The sequence below is a fragment of the Crinia signifera genome, chromosome 2 (assembly GCF_055691185.1).
Source record: "Crinia signifera chromosome 2, ASM5569118v1, whole genome shotgun sequence".
Lineage (NCBI taxonomy): Eukaryota > Metazoa > Chordata > Amphibia > Anura > Myobatrachidae > Crinia > Crinia signifera.
The window spans coordinates 172,155,369-172,175,205 of record NC_139218.1 but is presented as its reverse complement, the minus strand read 5'-3'; the positions used below and the strand labels follow the sequence as shown (position 1 = coordinate 172,175,205).

Here is a 19,837-nt window from a genome sequence, read left to right as displayed (position 1 = left end):
ACTGGGATAAGTAAAAGCAAAAAAAAGTTATACCCACTTAAGTGATACATGTCAGATTTGAAAAAAATGGCTGTCCGGAAGGCAAAAACTGGCTCTGTCAGGAAGGGGTTAAACTCCCCCGGCGTCTGCCTCTCACACAGATGTCAGGGGTTGTCTCATACAACAGCGCCTTCTCCCTTGCCTGATGTTCCCTAAGGGACAGGAGTCCACACGCCAGCCCTTCAGCCGTCACTTCCCCCTCCGCCGACCGTCCAGCGGCAATATCACCAGCCCAATGCAGACTTCTAACCTCTCGGCAGCGCGTGCATTGATTTTACTGCCGGGAAGACCGCAGCTCTGCCCAGCGGTCGTCTCTCCGGGCCGCCGTATGCCTGACGGCGTCCCCGGCCTGTGACGTCGGGAGCTCCGGATTGGGCGCCTGGAGCACACAGAACCGACGCGTCACTCCCAGCCACTCGACGCTCTCACCAGCAGAGGGGGGAAAGACAGGAATCCGCTGCCCCGCTGAGCACCGCTGCCGGGAAGGTACACGATCCTATGCCCGGGTCGCTCAGTGTTTCTCGCACACTATATTAGGTTGCCCATGGGGGGGAAAGCACACTTTTCATGCAGCCGGCACGAGGAGGCAAGAGCACGCTCACCTACTCTCCTCCCTCTGTGGCCACACCCTCTCGAGCCTCCCTCATTTAGTTGCGCCTCATTTGAAGCATGGACAGGTTGAGTCATGACAACATACACATCATGCAATGCACATCTCCACCACTGGGTGGCTAATGCTCCACTAATAAAGTACTGTAGAGCATTTAGCAGCAGATGGATATACAGTACAAGCTCTGACAAATGGCCAGTCATACTGTACACACAGAGCAATGGTCAGACGGAGAGAGTCAATAAAAAAAGAAACCAATAAAATAGTAAATAAAAATAGTGTATATAGATGTAAATGATTGTGTTAAAGCAATGGTCCAAGTAGGTACAAAAATAAAAATAGCGTATACAAACGCATGCTTCGGGTACAGATTTATAGCTCTGCAATAGAAATGCTATGGCTTAACCCTATGGGCTTAAAGCTTAATTTCTCTGGTTTTGGGGGTCCAATTGGCTCAGTACCAGGATCATATGGAAAGGGAGAGGATTAGCTACTAGTGGATACTAGTTTATGTAACCCTAACAAGGCTAACGTCAAGCATTGGAATCCATGATGGGTCTGAATTATAGTCTATGAGAAAATGGGTCCACTTTGCACTATTTTATATCTGGTTAGCAGAGTACGTTACAAGCTGTTCGTGCTACTTATTACTCAAATAGGAAATACTGTAAAGGGACACTAAACACTGTGTTTTGTCTTTCAGGAACTTAAGGAGTTCCATTATACTTATAAAGATAACAGATTCTGCTGTAGCCGTTAGAGCAAAGTACGTTACAGCTGCTCATGCTACTTAGTACTCAAATAGAAAATACTCTATAGAGATGCTAAGCATCGTGTTTTGGTTTTGAGGAACTTAGGGAGGAACTTTTATTGCTCCCCATTATACTTATAAAGATAACACTTGCCACAGTAGCCATTAGAGTAGAGTATGTTACAAGCTGTTTGTGCTACTTAGTACTCAAGTAGAAAGTATAGAGATGCTAAGCCATTTAACAGTGATGCAGGCACAGTGGCAGGTTTTTCAGTGCAGCATCTGGGCCTCTTAACTTGACTTGAGCCTTTCACTTTTGTTAGAAATGACAATGACATGCAATGATGCAGGTTATATAGTGCAGCGTGTGTTACAGTGTAAGCAGTGCTGGTGACAAGGCGCGCTGCTATAGAAGTGCTATAGCTTAACCCTATCGATTAATTAAAATTATTTATCTTAATTTCTTTGGTTTAGGGGGGGGGGGGGGCAATCAGCTATGAACTGGGTTCAAATGGAAAGGGAGATGATTTGCTATCAGATGATACGACCCTAAGTTTCTGTGATCCCCACACGGCTAACAGCAAGCATTGGAACACATGGTGGGTCTGAATTAATGGGTCCATTATAGTCTACGGGAAAATGGGTCAATATTGCGTCCTGATCTCTCCAGTTCTGGGTATTACAGAGACTCGAGACTGGTACCACATGAAAGAGGAGTCTCTTGCCTTTTGGAGCAGATTGACTACTAGTTTATGTGACACTGGCAATGGAAATAGCTTAGCTCCTCATTGCACAGCAGGTGCGCCCAAACCTGGACAGGGGTGCGGGTAGGGGACCATATCTGCAGGTTGATCATTGCAGCATCTATGCCTTTGTCAGCAGCCCCTGGGCGAGATGTATCAAATGGAAAATGCGGTAAAACCCCGGTTTTACCGCATTTTCCAATGTATCAAAAATGATACCGCATTGAAGGGTATCGCCATCTTTGGGTGGCGATACCCTATAGAAGCCTATGGGCTTCTTTTCGCCGCCCGCCGCAACCCCGCCGCCTCGCCGACCCCCCCTCTCCCCCTCCCTTGGGCTTACCTTCTTGCAGGTCCTCCTGGACCCCGGAAGGTAAGCCCTTCCTTTCCCTATCAACGCAGCCGGACGTCCTTCCGGCTGCAGGGGGAAGGAGGAAGTGCCGGGGACAGCCTGCTTAGCTGTCCCCGGCGTGAAAGCAGCAGAAGCCGGCTGGGAGGTGACGGAGACCGCGATGCCAGCCGCATATGTTAGTACATATGCGATGGCATCGCGGCGGGGGGGGGGGGGGGGGGGGGGCGAAGGGCGGTGATGTATTTTAATACATCCCGCCCCCTGTGTGTTATAACTAGTATAATGCTGTTGATGCGTCACTAGCATAATGTGGCGCATCAACAGCATTGCCCTTAGACATATAAAACCTATGCCATAACACCACTCCATATATGTGCGCTTCCAGGAGGTGCTGGTTCATGGACGGCAACCATTTTGTGATGTGTGTCATGCCTGGGGTCTGAGTCTCAGTGCTCGAGTCTGGCCTGCCACTTACGTTGCTCATAGGGTAGCTCCATTATCCCCATTGCCTGTGTTTTAACTAGCACAATGAGAATAATGAGCAACAATGCCTTTAGACATGTAAAACCTATCCCGTTGCTCACTTCAAAGATGTGGGCTTCCACAGAGCCCATGTTCGTGCTTCCCCAGTGTTTCTCAAAATCTCATAATATGCCCCACTGTGTCTCTCTAATCAAAACCTATGCCCCAGTACTGACCCACAATATAAAAATAATATTTAAATAACTTTCCTGTGCTGGCTCATCGCTGGAAACTACCCACAGCAGAGTCTCATCAAGCTCACATCTGAATGAAGTTTTATGTGGAACAGCTCATTTTTGGTTCAAGCTGTGTCACTGCTGCTGCTTGTATTTTGAAGCATCTGCAGGCCAGGATGCAAAGCACAGCTCCAAAAAGCCCCATTGTCACAATCTGGGTAATCAAACAGACACATGAAAAAATTGAAAAGGATGTCTTTTTTCTTGGCGCACAGAGGAGGTAAGTTGAAGAGATATGTATATGTGTGTCTTAAAATTTTCAATTTAATATATGTTGTTTAAGAACGGTCATATATGTGAAATATCCATATTTTAAAAATAAACAATTAATAATTTTAAAATAATTAGCAGTGTCCTTTGTGTCTTTTTTTTATATCGTATTTTTATTTGGAGTATAGAGACATAGGGGTACGTGCTTGATTTAAAAAAAATTACCTCACATACTAAACATTGTCTCTCTCTTTAAATCACATATAAAGCTCAACCCTACTGTTCTCTATATCGTAAATTTTATTACTAGACGGTAATAATGTACTTAATCACCTGCTATTAAAGAAAATTTCCAGCTAAGATTAAGGGCCTTATTTTGGTTCATTCTTTCTGACAAAATCCTTCTTAGATCGACAAAACCATGTGCACTGCAGGGGGGCAGATGTAACATGTGCAGATAGAATTAGATTTGGGTGAGTAATTTTGTTTCTGTGCAGGGTAAATACTGACTGCTTTATTTTTACACTGCAATATAGATCTCACTTTGAAATAAAACCCCACCCAAATCTAATTCTCTCTGCACAAGTAACACCTGCCCCACCTGCAGTGCACATGGTTTTGCCCATCTAAGAAGGATTTTGTCAGAAAGAATGAACCAAAATAAGGCCCTAAGTGATAACACTGGTTAAAATACACAGTGAATGAAGAGATATATGATATCACTATCTAATTAATCTTATCAATGAGGAATAAATATACTTTTGATCACCCAGGGCCTTATTTTGGTTCATTCTTTCTGACAAAATCCTTCTTAGATGGAAAAAACCATGTGCACTGCAGGGGGGGCAGATGTAACATGTGCAGAGAGAATTAGATTTGGGTGAGTTATTTTGTTTCTGTGCAGGGAATATACTGACTGCTTTATTTTTACACTGCAATATAGATCTCACTTTGAAGTAAAACCCCACCCAAATTTAATTCTCTCTTCACAAGTAACACCTGCCCCACCTGCAGTGCACATGGTTTTGCCCATCTAAGAAGGATTTTGTCAGAAAGAATGAACCAAAATAAGGCCCCCAGTACTCTAATTGGAGATTATTTTTAATATTACGGAAAAGTAGATCTAACAGTGTCCCACTTCTTACAGGTACAGCATAGTACAAATTAATGTGGTACCCGTAAACAGTTCTGTATAGATTACACAGAACCCAGATTCAGTTTCAGAAAATATTAGGCTAATTCAGCTGTCAGGGACCTCGGTCCTCATTACCCCACGCAGTGCATGTTTTGCTGGTAACCCAGCAGGTGCACAGGTGTACTAATTACTCACAGACACATTTTATAAGGTCCGCAGGTGGAGTTAATTATTTCACTTGTGATTCTGTGGGCAGTATTCAATGAGAAAAGTTCTCCGTGTTTTGTGGAGAATTTGTGCTTTGTTCGCCTTGGACGGAGCATTTTGCTCTCCAAAAGCGAGCAACCCTATTCAATGTGAAATATTCTCCGTCTTTCTAAGTGATTTTCTCCGTGTCTCTCCGTGTAGCAATTCTCCATCTTTTGATGGGGAGCTGGAATGTGAACTTTTAAACTAAAAGGTTTTTTTTTTAAATTTTGGTGTCAAAAAATCAGTTTTTTTTTTTCTGTGAAGGGGCATGTTATTTTTATTCATGTGCTTATAGCACATGAATATATATTTAATTTTAAAAAAAATATTTCTTTTAATTTTTTATTTTTTTTTACACAGTGCAGCCAGCAGGGGGCCGGAGCGCTCGAGCCGCTCATTACATATTCATATATTCACTGCACCCGATCGTTAATATGCACGATCGGGTGCAGTGAATACTGGGTCCCCCGCTGGCTATAGGGGGGGGGGGCAGCCTGTGCTGCCTGGGTCCAGGAGAGCCCCCCTCCCCTCCACATTCCTCTGGAGCAGCCAGGGAGACCGCGAGTGGCGGCGAGTCTTCAAAACATTGAATAGTGGGAGCAGGAGGCTCCGGAACATGGAGAGCAAAATAAAACCCTCTCCATGCACAGAGAACTTTCACATTGAATACTGCCCTGTGAGGAGACCTGCAAAACATGCACTGCGTGGGGTAATGAGTTCCCTGACAACTGGGCTAATTAAATATACAGAGAAGCCTTGACGCGGCTTTGGGGCATGTCATACACCTGAGCAGGTATATGTAACAAATATCTCTGAATTCAATTATCATGTAGTGTTCAAGATTGGTTACTAATACCATTCAGTGTGCTGGGGGAACCAATGTCTTGTTACTTACTCAGTATTAACCCCTCCCTTGCATGCACCTGAATAGTATTACTGAACTAATTTGAGCATCTACCACTATCTGTATGTATATTGTTAATTATTAACACTATAGTATCTCACTGGCATGCCGCACTGGGCTTCCTATCTTATGATAGTTTTTGGGGTGCCACACCCTGCACCAAGATATAGCGCTAGGGACCCCCAATATACAGAGAAGCCTTGACGCGGCTTGGGGGCATTTCATACACCTGCGCAGGTATATGTAACCAATATCTCTGAATTATATTATCATGTAGTGTTCAAGATTGGTTACTTATACCATTCAGTGTGCTGGGGGAACCAATGTCTTGTTACTTACTCAGTATTAACCCCTCCCTTGCATGCACCTGAATAGTATTACTGAACTAATTTGAGCATCTACCACTATCTGTATGCTAATTAAATATATAAAATAACAAACCTGGGACAAACTGTGTAACAAGTGAAGTTCACCAATGCTGTATATCCAGTGAACTTAAATAAGCTACTTGCAGATAATTATCATCCTTAATATCCACATAGAATCTAGTTTCTGCTACACGCCCAGGAAATAAAGAGGCTAGGTATATATAAAAAGTAGCAAACTGTTGACATCACATAGATACACATAACCCAATCTTAGCTAAAAGCAGATCTTTTGGGGACCTACTGTACAGCACTGAACCCACTCAATTTTAGCTGCTGGCCTGAAAATTAGAGCAGCACTGGGGGGACATACTGTACAACACAATTAAAATAAATAGCGTATAAGAAAATATAAGATCAGCAAATAAGTTTTTTCTCTTTAGTCCAGTCCGGTGACACAGCTAACCTTGGGATGTAGGAGGGTCCGCAGGAGCCAAAGCACCTATAGCTGAAACTTTTCCTCTGGCTGCAGGCTCCTCCTCTTCTGCATCCCCAGCATGCTCCAGTTCGTTTTAGGTGCCCACAGGAGTGGGTGCTTGGCTGACAGGCTGCTGCTGCAGCCGGCTTTTTTATTCTGTTTTTTTACACTAGTTAGTTAGGATTTTATTATTTTATTAACAATAGAGCAAAACACACTGAGAGCGCAGCAGAGGCTGACAGAAGCACGTCCTGTCAGCGCTCTGTGTGCAAGGGTGTCTGTCTGCACCAGCTGCACAGCGCTTAACCCCAGTATTGCTGGAGTTTGCCTGGGCCTTGGGAGCGCTCCGGATCCAGCTCTTTACAGAAGGGGATCATGGGGGAAGGACCTCCTGCGATGGCGGGTGCCATCTTGGAAGGGCTTACAGCCTGAAATCCGTCCGGGGAAGTGAAGGCTGTTACAGGTGTCCGGCGGTGCCGGACTCCATGTGATCCCGACAGGGAGAGGCATGAGGAGGCGAGGAGACTTGCTTGGGGGAGTGGCTAAAGGGGGTTTGGGCGCCAATTCAGGCTTCCCACCCCGCTGAAGCAGGGACTTGGTCCCTTCCCACTTCTGTGCAGGCACCATTTTCTATCTCCGCAGAGTGAGGGAAGCTGGCTTATCAGTTGCTGCACAAGAAGTTGGAGTCTCCTGGAAGCTCTACCCCCCGCTGACGCTGAGGAATCGCTGACCGCACAGACAGCTAAGTACAACAGGATATACTGTTTTTGCCTGACATTTTGCACCGTGAGTTAATCATGACTGACACGGGTGATGAGGCTGTTGCTGTAGGGGGAGGGGGGCGCAGGACATGTCTTTTAACTGCAGATTTTGCGGGGTAGAAATTTCATGGGAACAGATGTACCAAGAGGTACCTTGCCCTGCTTGTAAGTCTGTGCCGGGCACTTCACAAGCCCAGGGGGCTGAGCAAGAACCAGCGTGGGCTGTAGCCTTGGGGAGGTCTATGAATGCCCTGGTTGAGGCTCTTAATACACAAGTACCTTCTTGCCTACCACTGCTAAGGCCTCAGGTTCTAAGTTTGGGCGTTTAAACCTACTTTTCGCTCTTCCTTTCATGGCGGAGCTTCCAGTAGAGGACAGGCGGGAAGAGATAGATTCCCTGCAGGTAGAGGTAAGGCTGCCAAATCCAGGTTTGGGGCCTTCAGTAAGAATCAAGTGTCGAAAGGAGAGGATAAGTCCTTCGCATGACGGGGTACATGCTCCTCGTTCTGGGATCAGAGTGGGGGGTCGCCTCCTGCAGTATCGGGACAGATGGAACCTTCCATCAGCCGACCAGTGGGTTCTATCCATAGTATCTACAGGTTATCGGATAAATTTCAGGGGAAATCCTCCAAAGAGATTTCTGCCAACCCCTTTGCCTCGAGAGGCCAGGGCATGCACGGTTCTCCTGGAAGCGGCCTCGTCTCTCAGAGAGAAGGGCGTTGTATTCATGGTCCCTGAGAAGGAACACAAAAAGGGTTTTTATTCAATACTCTTTTTGGTACCCAAACCAGACGGGTCAGTCAGACCCATTCTAAATTTGACATCACTAAATCAACACCTATGGGTGGATCATTTCCGAATGGAGTCTCTCCGCTCAGTGCTTGGCAGCATAGAGCCAGGGGAATTTTTAGCATCCGTGGACATCCAGGATGCATATATACATATACCGATATGCAAGGAACATCAGTCTCTTCTTCGCTTTGCAATAGGGGAGACCCATTTGCAGATCCAGGCCCTACCCTTTGGTCTGGCCACAGCGCCAAGGGTATTTACGAAGGTGATGGCAGTTATGGCTGCATCAGGGGGATAGTGATCATCCCTTACTTGGACAACCTGCTATTCAAAGCAGAGTCGGAGACCAAGTTGTTGGAAAACCTGTCCATAGCTTTTTGCAGGACATGGAATGGGTTTTGGACATGTCCAAATCCCATTTAATTCCATCTCAGAAATTACATTTTCTGGGGTGATACTGGACACCCATTTACTCAGGGTTTTCCTTCCAGAATCCAAAGCAAAGGACATCCATCAGTTAGTCCTATTGTTAGTTTGGCAAGGGGTGAGGCTCCTGGGCAAGATGGTGGCGACTTTCGAGACGCTCCAATTTGCCAGGTTTCATTCCAGAAGTTTGCAGTGGAACATTCTGTTTTGCTGGTCGGGAAATGCAAAGACCATGAAACAGGAAAGTTTGCTTCTCTCTCAAGAGACAAAGGAGCCTTTACTTTGGTGGACGGACATAGAGACGTTGCAGCTTGGGCGGTCCCTTCGCTCTTGGTACTGGGTGGTGATAACGACCGACGCCAGTCTCAGGGGTTGGGGGGCAGTTGCCCTTCACAATCGGCTACAGGATCTTTGGTCCAAGCAGGAATCCAGACTTCTAATAAATATATTGGAGCTTCGTGCAGTTTGGATGACTCTTCAACAGGCCGAGGAGAGTTTGAAAGGCCTTCCCATCCGAGTGCAGTCGGACAATGCCACGGCTGTGGCCTACCTGAATCATCAGGGTGGGACTCGCAGCAGGATGGCAATGCAGGAAGTCTCACGGATAATTACCTGGGCAGAAAACAACGTTCCGGTTCGGTCTGCTGTCTTTATTCCAGGGATCCGGAATGTAGAAGCGGATTTCCTCAGCAGGGAGGATATGCTGGAGGGGGAATGGTCCTTGCATCCGGAGGTATTCCATAAACTTGTGAATCTCTGGGGACTCCCAGAGGTGGACTTAATGGCATCCAGGAACAACTGGCAGGTTCCGAAGTTCTGTTTCAGGACAAGGGACCTGACCGCCTGGGCGGTGGATGCCATGATGGTTCAGTGGCAGTTTCATCTGGTATATATCTTCCCTCCATTCCCAATGATACCGAGGGTGTTAAAACGAATGAGGTCTCAGCGGGTGCAAACGATTCTGATGGCACTGATCTGGCCCAAGAGGTCGTGGTTCCTGGACATTCTGTTATCAGTGGAGTCTTGGCCTCTAACTCTTCGTCAAGACCTGCTAAAACAGGAACCGTTTCTTCACCAGGACCTTGGCTTATAAGACCGCCTTATTAAAAAAGAAAGGTCTCTCTGATGCAGTGATTCAGACTATGTTTCGGGCTCCTAAGTTAGTCTCAGCTGCAAATTATTACCGAGTTTGGAAGACTTACATCAGGTGGTGTGAGAAAGTACACACCTCCAGATTCAAGGTATCCAGGTTATTGGAGTTTTTACAGGATGGCTTTTCATCGGGACTGAGTTTACAGTCTTAGATAAAGCGGAAAGCTGTACTTTCAATCTTTTTCCAAAAAAGGATAGCTTTTCTGCCTGAGGTTCAGACCTTTTTACAGAGTGTTACCAGGCTAAAACCACCGTATAGACAACCGGTGGCACCATGGGACTTATCTTTAGTTCTGTCTGTACTTCAGAGTCCTCCTTTTGAACCTTTAAGGTCAGTGGACCTTAAGTTTGTGTCTTGGAAATTGGCGTTTGTGTTTGCCATTGCTTCGGCAAGGCATGTTTCGGAGTTAGGAGCTTTGTCCTGTAAATCTCCGCATTTAGTTTTTCACGAGGATAGGGCTGTGCTTTGAACAGTACCTAAGTTTTTACCAAAAGTGGTTTCCTCTTTTCATTTGAACCAGGAGATTGTGCTCCCGGTATTCTCCCCTCCTGAAGGGGCTTAACATAGCGATGATTTAAGAAAGTTGGACGTAGTTCGCGCCTTGCGAATTTACGTGGACAGGGAAAAGGATTTCTGCAAAACAGATCTTTTGTTCTTGTTGTTCTTTATGCATAAGAGAGGTTGGCCTGCGTCTAAGCAGACCATTGCCAGGTGGCTTAGGTCAGTGATTGCCTTTGCTTATACCAAGGTGGGTAGACCTGTTCCTTCTCGGATTAATGCACATACCACCAGGTCAGTAACTTCTTCTTGGGCTGTGCGTCATGGGGCTACAGCGGAGCAGTTGTGCAGGGCTGCCACTTGGTCCTCTGTTCACACCTTTACCAAATTTTACAGGTTCCATGAGTTCGCGATGGAGGACGCTTCATTCGGACGTGCAGTGATGAGAACTGGCAGTCTGAGCGTACCCTCCCATAGTACCGGCTCATGAACGTCCCAAGGTTAGCTGTGTCACCGGACTAGACCAAAGAGAAAAGGGAATTTTTGTAAGAACTTACCGTTTGAACCCCTTTCTCTGAGTCCAGTCCGGTGACACAGCGATCCTTCCCCTACGCTCAGTAAGTCATGCCGTGCATGTGTGTCATGTTATGGTAAGATGATTGTGCATATAAGATGTTGGGCATTGTACTGAGTTGTGCATTCTAGTGTGCTTTTTAAGATTGAACTGGAGCATGCTGGGGATGGGGATGCAGAAAGGGAGGAGCCTGCAGCCAGAGGAAAAGTTTCAGCTATAGGTGCCTTGGCTCCTGCGGACCCTCCTACATCCCAAGGTTAGATGTGTCACTGAACTGGACTCAGAGAAAGGGGTTTGAACGGTAAGTTCTTACAAAAATCCCCTTATCTGCAAATAGCTCTCTCCAGACAACATATACAGAGTCTAGTTTACTACAGGCCTAAAAACTAAAGTGGCTAATTATAAACAGTAGCAAACTATTAAATATACTGTACATTACAGAAGTTGGCTAATGCAATAAAATTAAGAAATAAGGATACAGTAATCACTTTTTCCGTAAAAAAACAAGTTCATTCAAAATAAGATATAAAAAAAGACACAAAGGACACTGATAATTATTTTAAAATGTAATTGTTTATTCGAAAAATATGGATATTTCACAAATACAGTATGACAGTTCTTAAACAACATATATTAAATTGAAAATTTTAAGACACACATATACATATCTCTTCAACTTACCTCTGTGTGCCAAGAAAAAATACATTATTTTCAATCTTTTTCATGTGTACTGTATATTGTCTTTGGCTGCACCCCCTGAGTTTCACTGTTATACTGTCTCGTTTGGGGTCAAAATAAGTGCTGTAGCGCTTGCTTGTGCGGACTTATCCCATTTCCCCTTTCCCCTAAAATCGATAATCAAACAGATATTCTTACCCTTTAAGTGCCTGTCCAGACAGTCTCTGTGCTTTAGGGCCATGTGCTGTTGGTGTACTTTACACACTTCGGCAATCCCACGATCTCCTCTGTGACCATCCAGCACTGATGAGTCCGCGGCTGTGCAGCATTTCTCTCCTCTCACACTGGGCGATAGTTCTCAGCACCCCACGGCTTTCTATGCCACAACCAAACACGGGGCTGTTTCTCAGTCTGACTGTCTCAACCAATCTCAACTTCCCAGTGTGTTGTAAGAGTCATGGGAAACTCCAAATTGCTGGTGCTTCAGTTGTCTCCTGTATATACTGTTGAATATTTCTGCTGTAGTGTGTTTGTTTCTAGTTCCAGGTATTCCAGCTCCTGTGATCCTCTGCCTCTAAGATGGGTAGTTACTCCAGCAGAGTACCGCCTAGCTGAATCGATGTTGAGCCATCGTTCCTGATCTATCGATGTCCCGCCATTGTTCCCGAGCTATCAATGTTCTGCCATCGTTCCTGAGCTATTGATGTTCCGCCATCGTTTCTGAGCTATCAATGCTTTGTCATCATTCCGGAGCTATTGATGTTTCGCCATTGTTCCTGAGTTATCGATGTTCCGTCATCACCCCTGAGTTTTTGATGTTCAATCATTATTACTGTAGTATCAAGGTTCTACGATCATTTCTGATCTACAGATCATCCAGTGATTCGCTTCACATCCATTTCACAGCAAACCATCAATGTTCCATTATTGTTCCTGAACACCATCGGTATTCACAGTAACTTGTCCTCCAGTATATTTTGCTTCAAGGGTAACACGAACTGCATCAATGTTTACACTGCACCTGTTGCCTCTGACAATGACTGTGATAGTTATACATTACTGCATAATTCAAGATACAGGTTGCAAGTCTTTTCACCAATCTGTGCCATCTTCTGCGTGTCCAAATAAAACACTTTGTTTAGTTTATATTACTTGCTTCCTCCACTCTGGTCACGCCTTTGGTGCCATCAAGTGGTTTCATGTACAAAAGCTTTATCAAGCCTCCCCGATTTGTCCATCAGTCAGAACATAAGCTTGAGGCCTTCGTAACACCCAGACTCAGACCCCAGGCGTGACACCCGCAGGGGCTTGCTGTTTTTTAGGGATTTTTTTTTTTTGCGCTGCCAGGTCATGATATCCCCTGCAATAGCAGTGCTATAGATAGAGGAACAGAGAAGAGGAGGGGCAGAAAATGGAAGTGGTCTCTTCCCCTTCCTCGTTGTGCACTGAGGTCCATGGCAGTTAAGGGGCTTTCAAATGGTCACAGTGTAATATAATTATTCATTATTATTGTGGATGATAATGCTGCCACCTGTGGGCTCCTTTACTGCCATAGGCCTTTGTGCAATGCCAGATGCACCAACGGTAGTTTCACCACTGCATGAGCATTTTAAAGATGTGAAGATCAAATCTTTGGGAGGAAAAACAAATCTGTAACTTTTGGGCAAAGTCTAATGGATAGTAGAAACAATAAAAAACATCACAGGAACTGTGAAAAAATCAGTGGAGGCTCCTAACCAGAGCATGCGCAGTATCGGCTATGGTACTGTGCATACGCATACCCAGGGTATATATAGACTGCAGGTGAAGCAACCCATAGAGGTATTGCAGAGGGGGGGAACACTCCCAATGGTACTGCTTGTGAAACCAGTGCAGTCTCATAAAATGCATCGGTCTTCACTTTTTCAGAGCATATTGATGAATGTACCATAGGTAAAAACCACCACTGGAAATAATAAAATGTTATTGCTGTTGTACAGTGAAAAACTACTTTCAGGTAGTTTATAGTTGTTACTGCAGTTGGCATGTCATGCTCCACCAAGAGGGCATGTCAAGCTCCACATATGGGTGTATCTACATTTAAATAATTGTTTTAAGACATTATCTAGTGGATCCATAATATTAGGTTTAAGTCTGGGGCAAGGGACCTTACCAAGTCAGAAAGTGCCAGCCACACCAAGACACCACACTAGTGATGGACTAAGGTGTTAGGATTTAATATGAAACCAGCAATCTAATCTAAAATAAAACACACAGGGCAGGTAGGAGGGGTGCCAATCATAGCTGAAGAAGTCTCCGTCTTTAGGTTTACAGAACAATATACATAAAATAGAGTATATGGTGGACACTCTATAGTACCAAGCACTGCCAATCATAGCAATTACAATGAACTCTATAATAACCAGTGTGGTACTTTGGGGTTGCTGGTATTTGCTGACTTGGTGAGGTTCCATGCTCTCGACTAGTGTTAGTATTTTTTTGGTCCAAAAATGAGTGCATGATACTTTATTTAGTTCTAGCTTAGATTGTAGAGCTCATTAAATCTACTTTTGTTTACTTTTGACCCCAAACCTCAATCCTTACAGTGGCATTATAGCACCACAAGTCATGCCAGGGGTGTCCCTCACCCTAATAAAACCTGGTGCGTCTGCCCTCAAATGGGGGCATGGCTTTGCAGGATTGGAGTGGTCTCACAATCCAAAACCCACTCCAGAGGTCCGGTAGATGTGTGCTATCTTCGGGGAGTGTTGTGGCTGCATTGCTGGCTCCTACACAGTGATAGGAGCAGTTTGCTTGCATGTAAAGTTACAATGCAGCTTCTGGCTCATGTCACTGTGCAGAAGCTGGCATTTTGGAGTCACCCCTCAGCAGGTGCCACCTGCACCCCCTTGTGATGCAACGCTGTCATGTTGCACAAACATGTAAACCTCATACCATCACACCTATTTCTTTCAATGTCACAAAATTATATAATCATTACATGTAATCTAATGATGATTTCCAATTTTTCTTGCTTTTCTCACCTCTTCTCCTTCATTTTCATCTGTTTCTTCACTGTTTTGAAAGTGTTGTTTCTCTCTCTTTTTATAGTTATTCACTTCTGGGCTAGGGGCAAATAAAGACAGTAAAAGCGGTAATTACAAAAGAAGTTAACTTGAGAAAAGAATATTGTAACCAACCATATTTAACACCATTCATTTTTGCTGACATTCTTTTCAAAGGCCGGTCCTTATTGGCTGGTGGGCGGGACTAACCCCCAGGATGTGAGAGGAGCCGCGAATGTAAACAAACATAGGAGTTCTGCCAGGCGGAGAAGGCATCGATCAATCCCAGAGGCGTGTGGTAAGTATAATTTCCCTCAACAGGTACTCGTTTGGGTTCTACATGGAGAAGAGGACAGGCCTTCCAGGCAATCCATAGGTAATGTATGTGTAAATGAATGATGTAAAAAAGTGGTACTTATGTAATATCTGGGCTCCCGTTTTTCTTATGAGACCGCGTGCGCTCGCCACACTATATAAGATCAACTCCATGCGTAGTTGGATAGTAGGGGTATGAAAAAATGGGGTGCATTTAACATGGGAGGCCAGATAATACATAAGTACCAAAAAAGTAATACTGTTTATGTGTATGTGTGTGTGATTTTTATTTCACTATTTATCATGTTGTGGAACTACAATACCCAGCGGGCCCTTTAATGCCCTGCATGCTGCGACTTGTGGTTCTCAATGTCCCTGCATCCACCGACCCAGGGTCACCGGGGACAGCCCCGGGCTTCAGCCTGGGCATGGGTAACTCTGGAGGGGGGGGGGGGGGGGCTTTTCATTGGGGTCCCGAATCCTCCAGGGTCCCTGCCAGGGCTGACCAGCCATGGGGATGAATGCTTTGGCTGGGGGAACTTGCGTAAAAATTTCTCCCGGCAGTGGCATTACCCTGTTGGCTGTTTGTGGCCAATACTCATTTTGTCCCCTGTATTTAGGGAACCAGGTCCGGCTCTTGAGCCTGGTGCTGGTTTTAGAAATACTGGGGATCCCCTATGTTTTTTGTGTCCTGAATTTCTAAAACCAGGACCGGTTCTTTGAGCCCAGGGCTGGTTATGCTCAGGACAGGGAACCCTATGCAGGTTTTTTCTTACACAAATCGCACCTGTGCATTAATTTACACATTTTCAAGACTAAAAGTTGCACATTTTCATGACTAAAATTTGCACTTTATCGAATTACATCACATTTTTCATGGCTCAATTCACATTCCATTAAAAAGTCAATTTCTTCAAAAAAATTGTGATTTGAAAACATAACAATAAGATGCGATTTCAGAACCTTACTGAATTCAAATCCTATTAAATTTCACGCCATGTTGTTTAGTTTCTTTAGTTTTAGAAACTAAAGTGGCAAAGGAATGCGGAATGCATTGTAAACTATATATTTTTGTGTCTAACTGATCCCACTAAAGGGGACCACTGACTTTCAAGACATTTTGCAATTAGACCCCAAAACTCATAGGGTATCCAGGCTTCAAATCTACAGTGTCTAGGTAGACAATCAAAAGGTCGACAAGTATTGGTTGACAGTCAAAAGGTCGACACGGTCTAAAAAGTTTGCCAGTCAAAAGGTTGACATGGTCAGAATGTCGACATAAAAGAGGTCAACAGGTTTTTCAAGGTGGAAAAAAGGTGACATGAATTTGTAAAAAAACTGACTTGTTCATACTTTACCATCCATGTGGGCATAGAGTTAGATTATAATTGTGTGCCCGAAGCATGGCAAGCACATGGCAACCTTTTGATCATGTCAACCTTTTGACCCCATTGACCTTTTGACCCCGTCGACCATTATTTGTCGACCTTTTGATTGTAGACCTAGAGACTGTAGATGGAAAAGACCAGACAAAACTCATAGAGCAGTACCTAACCCTTTTTCGATTTTACTTTCTTTTCCTAAGCCACCATACAATTTGTGGACATAACGCACAATAATGCTTATATATCAACATAGTTAACTAAATATATACTTTACCTCCCTTTCTTCCTTAGACTTTGTACATCATCCTTTGCTCTTCGGACAACATCATTAACTTGAGCTTCCAATGAAGGAGTTGGAACTGTGGGTCCAGCATGCATAGAGCGTGCATTTGCCCGAGAAAGACTACGACGCAGAGATTCATTCATTGCTTCACTCTCCACCAAACGTGTCCTGTGGATAAAACTGCACTGTCAGCTAGGTCTAGGAAATTAATATGGTTTGTTTGTACTTACTGCAGTGATTTATATTACTGATTGGACATACAACTGAGAAAAAGCAAACCAAGAGGTGGTTTTAACAGGCAAGAAAGCTTAATTACTTGCCTTCCTTAATTGTCCATGATACTCAGCATTGTTCCAGAACCTCAAGAGCAGGCATGTCCAAACCTGCGGACCCCCAGCTTTTGTGAAACTACAATTACCATCATGCTTTGCCACAATTTTGCTATTGGGGAATGGTAAAACTATGGCAAGGCATGCTGGGATGTGTAGTTTCACAACAGCTAGAGGGCCGCAGGTTGTGCATGACCAAGAATTCCTATGTAAATGGAAACAAGCATGGGCCTCTCCTTGATAAGTCTAGCTGGTAAGTAACAGGGTAAAAAAAACAAATGGACGACCCTTTAATGTGTGCCCCTGTTATAAGTAAAAGTAATACACATCTTACCTCCGGGCAACTGGGACGAACTTACGCCACTGGAAGAAAGACAACTATTTCTAACCACCCCCCCTTCAATTATTGGAGCAGATGTATTAAGCCTTAACAAGAGATAAATGCAAGAGTGATAAAGAGAGATAAACATCCAGCCAATCAACTCCTTACTGACTTTTTTCAAACACATCCTGTAACATGGCAGTTAGCAGGTGATTGACTGGATGTTTATCTCTCCTTATCACCCTTGAATTTATCTCTTGTTAAAGCTTAATACATCTGCCCCATTGTATCTTAAACATAGTGCCTATCTACCTTATAGTTTATAGGAAGTGGGTTGTCAGCTGCCAACCCCCGGCACCCACGTCATAACCTCATTAGCATGAGAACTCCCAGCGTTCTCATAGGAACGCCCATAATATGCTGGGCGTACACATATGCTAATGGGGCCACCCCACGCACCTCTCCGACCCCTAAGTACTGTCCTGGGTGCGTGCTCCCAGTGATCCGACTATACGCAATGGGTGCATGCACCCTGCAGAAATGTGCATGCACAGTAAAAAAAATTGGTCCCCGTGCGAACAAACACCCTTTGCAAACGGACCTGTGACACTGTATAAAAATGGTTGCAATTCCTAAATTTTCCATACAATATTTTTGTTAAACCCCTTGAATTAAAGCTTCATTGTTAAATTTTAAATCTATTTTGGTGGCATCAGAGCCAAAATTTGGAAAATAGTTATATATATATATATATATATATATATATATATATATATATATATATATCTGGAAAGAAAGTGAGAGGGCGCCTTCTGGTGCAGTATGTTATTGATTATATATGGGTCCCTTCACCTTTTGTGAGAATCACCCCAATTCACACATAAGTACCGTTTCTAGTGGTCTCCAAACCACTCTTAGGACCTTATTCAGATCTGAGTTCAGTACAAATTTGTTCGGAAAATGGGCAAAACCATGTGCACTGCAGGTGGAGCAGATTTAACGTGCAGAGAGAGTTAGATTTGTGTGAGTTATTTTGTTTCTGTGCAGGGTAAATACTGGCTGCATTATTTTTACACTGCAATATTCGATTTCAGTTTCAGCACACCCTACCTAAATTTAACTCTCTTTGCACAAGTTACATCTGCCCCACCTGCAGTGCACATGGATTTACCCATTTTCCAAACAAATTTGTACTGAGCTCAGATCTGAATAAGGCCCTTAGTTAAGATCAATTCGCAATATGTCCCCAGGTTACTGGAATGTCTGGTCCCTCTTAGGCCCACAGATTCTCCACCAGTCCCGTTCACCACAATGAAGGAAAAATAATTGCAATAGCGTGATATTGTAACAAACAGAATTTATTTTACGCAAATGATGACAGTAAATGCCCGTACAGTGTTAAAACATTAAAACGCTTATCTGGAGTATTGGTGAGGTCAATTCTTCTTCATCACCATAGAGCCAGAGTTCCCTCTAAGCATTTCATCCCCCGCCAGCAAGGCTTGGACTTCGTCAGGAGTGTAACCTATAGGAGCTCCCAGGCTCCTATTTATACCTCTCTTAATGGGTACCTAATCAGAGTGGGAATCCCGCCAACTTGGCTTCCCACTTCCGGTTTCGGCTCTGTGGAACGCATACCACACCCCTTCCGGGTGTTTCGTGACCCGCACGTTACTTCCGGTAACGCGGCATCACTTCCGGCTCTCCCCGAGAAAAGGCTTTTTTTTATAAAAAGACAGGGTTGCCCATCAAAAGAGGTTTTAGCGGCTCAACAATTTAGTATTAGTGGGACTTATAATCGAATCCGGAAATCTCACATTATAGAGATCCCGCGATCGCGGCTCTCTACTTCTAGTATATGGTGGAACGCATATTCTATTTCCGGAAGTCCCGTGACCCGCACTTGACTTCCGGCCACTCAATACAACCTCCGGCTAGTGCCGGAGAGCTTTCACTCAGTTGTCATAGTTAACAATTGGACTTAATTTTAAGAAATATTGCGATGCTGGTATTAACCAGCAAATCTTGCCAGTATATAAAAGACAGACATTAAAGTGCAAATATTATCCAGCTAATATGATAATATGAATACGCAGATTTTTTTCAAAGGACAGTCCCTGAGGATCAGTGCATTCACGGGGTTTGTAGGTCACAGTGCCCTCCCATGAATTCCTGATACCTCTGAGTACCGTCATTAAAAACAGCATGGTTAGAGTACCTTCACAGCAGAAATACATACTCCCTTCTACATTGAGGGGTAATACCTATAATGTGATATATGCATTATAGGCAATAAAAAAATGATTAACAAAATCAGAGTGTACATAAGGAGTTCAATTTGTACATAAAAAGATTCAAAACAGGTTAGATGAAATTCACAGGAAGAGAATTCATAAAAAATTCTTAAAAATACATATAAAAGTTTTTGTTTTAAAAAGATTTTCTTTATAAAAAAGGGGCCAACTCATAATTATTGTTGAGCCCATTTGGGGCTAAAGTGCTGAGTTCATGGATCCAAAACATTTCTCATCTGGATAACAGGTTCTCCCTGTCCCCACCTCTTGGACCTAGGGTTACTTGTTCCAAGACTTTGAATTTCATATCCCCCACATTACCATTATGGTACTTGGAGAAATGTCTGGGAACTGTGTGGTTATCTGATCTGATTTTTTATCCCCCTCAC

General features: G+C 44.1%; 1 protein-coding gene across 6 annotated transcripts in view; it reads right to left on the bottom strand.

Annotated features, from left to right (window-relative positions):
* KIF21B (kinesin family member 21B) overlaps positions 1 to 19,837 on the bottom strand; it is a 714,596-nt gene that overhangs the window by 453,763 nt on the left and 240,996 nt on the right. For all 6 annotated transcript variants that reach the window (XM_083173198.1, XM_083173196.1, XM_083173200.1 and 3 more), the window contains 2 exons: positions 16,495 to 16,671; positions 14,500 to 14,581 (listed from right to left, as the gene is read on the bottom strand). In XM_083173198.1, the coding sequence (XP_083029324.1) occupies positions 14,500 to 14,581; positions 16,495 to 16,671 (259 nt within the window). The remainder of the gene's footprint in view (positions 1 to 14,499; positions 14,582 to 16,494; positions 16,672 to 19,837) is intronic.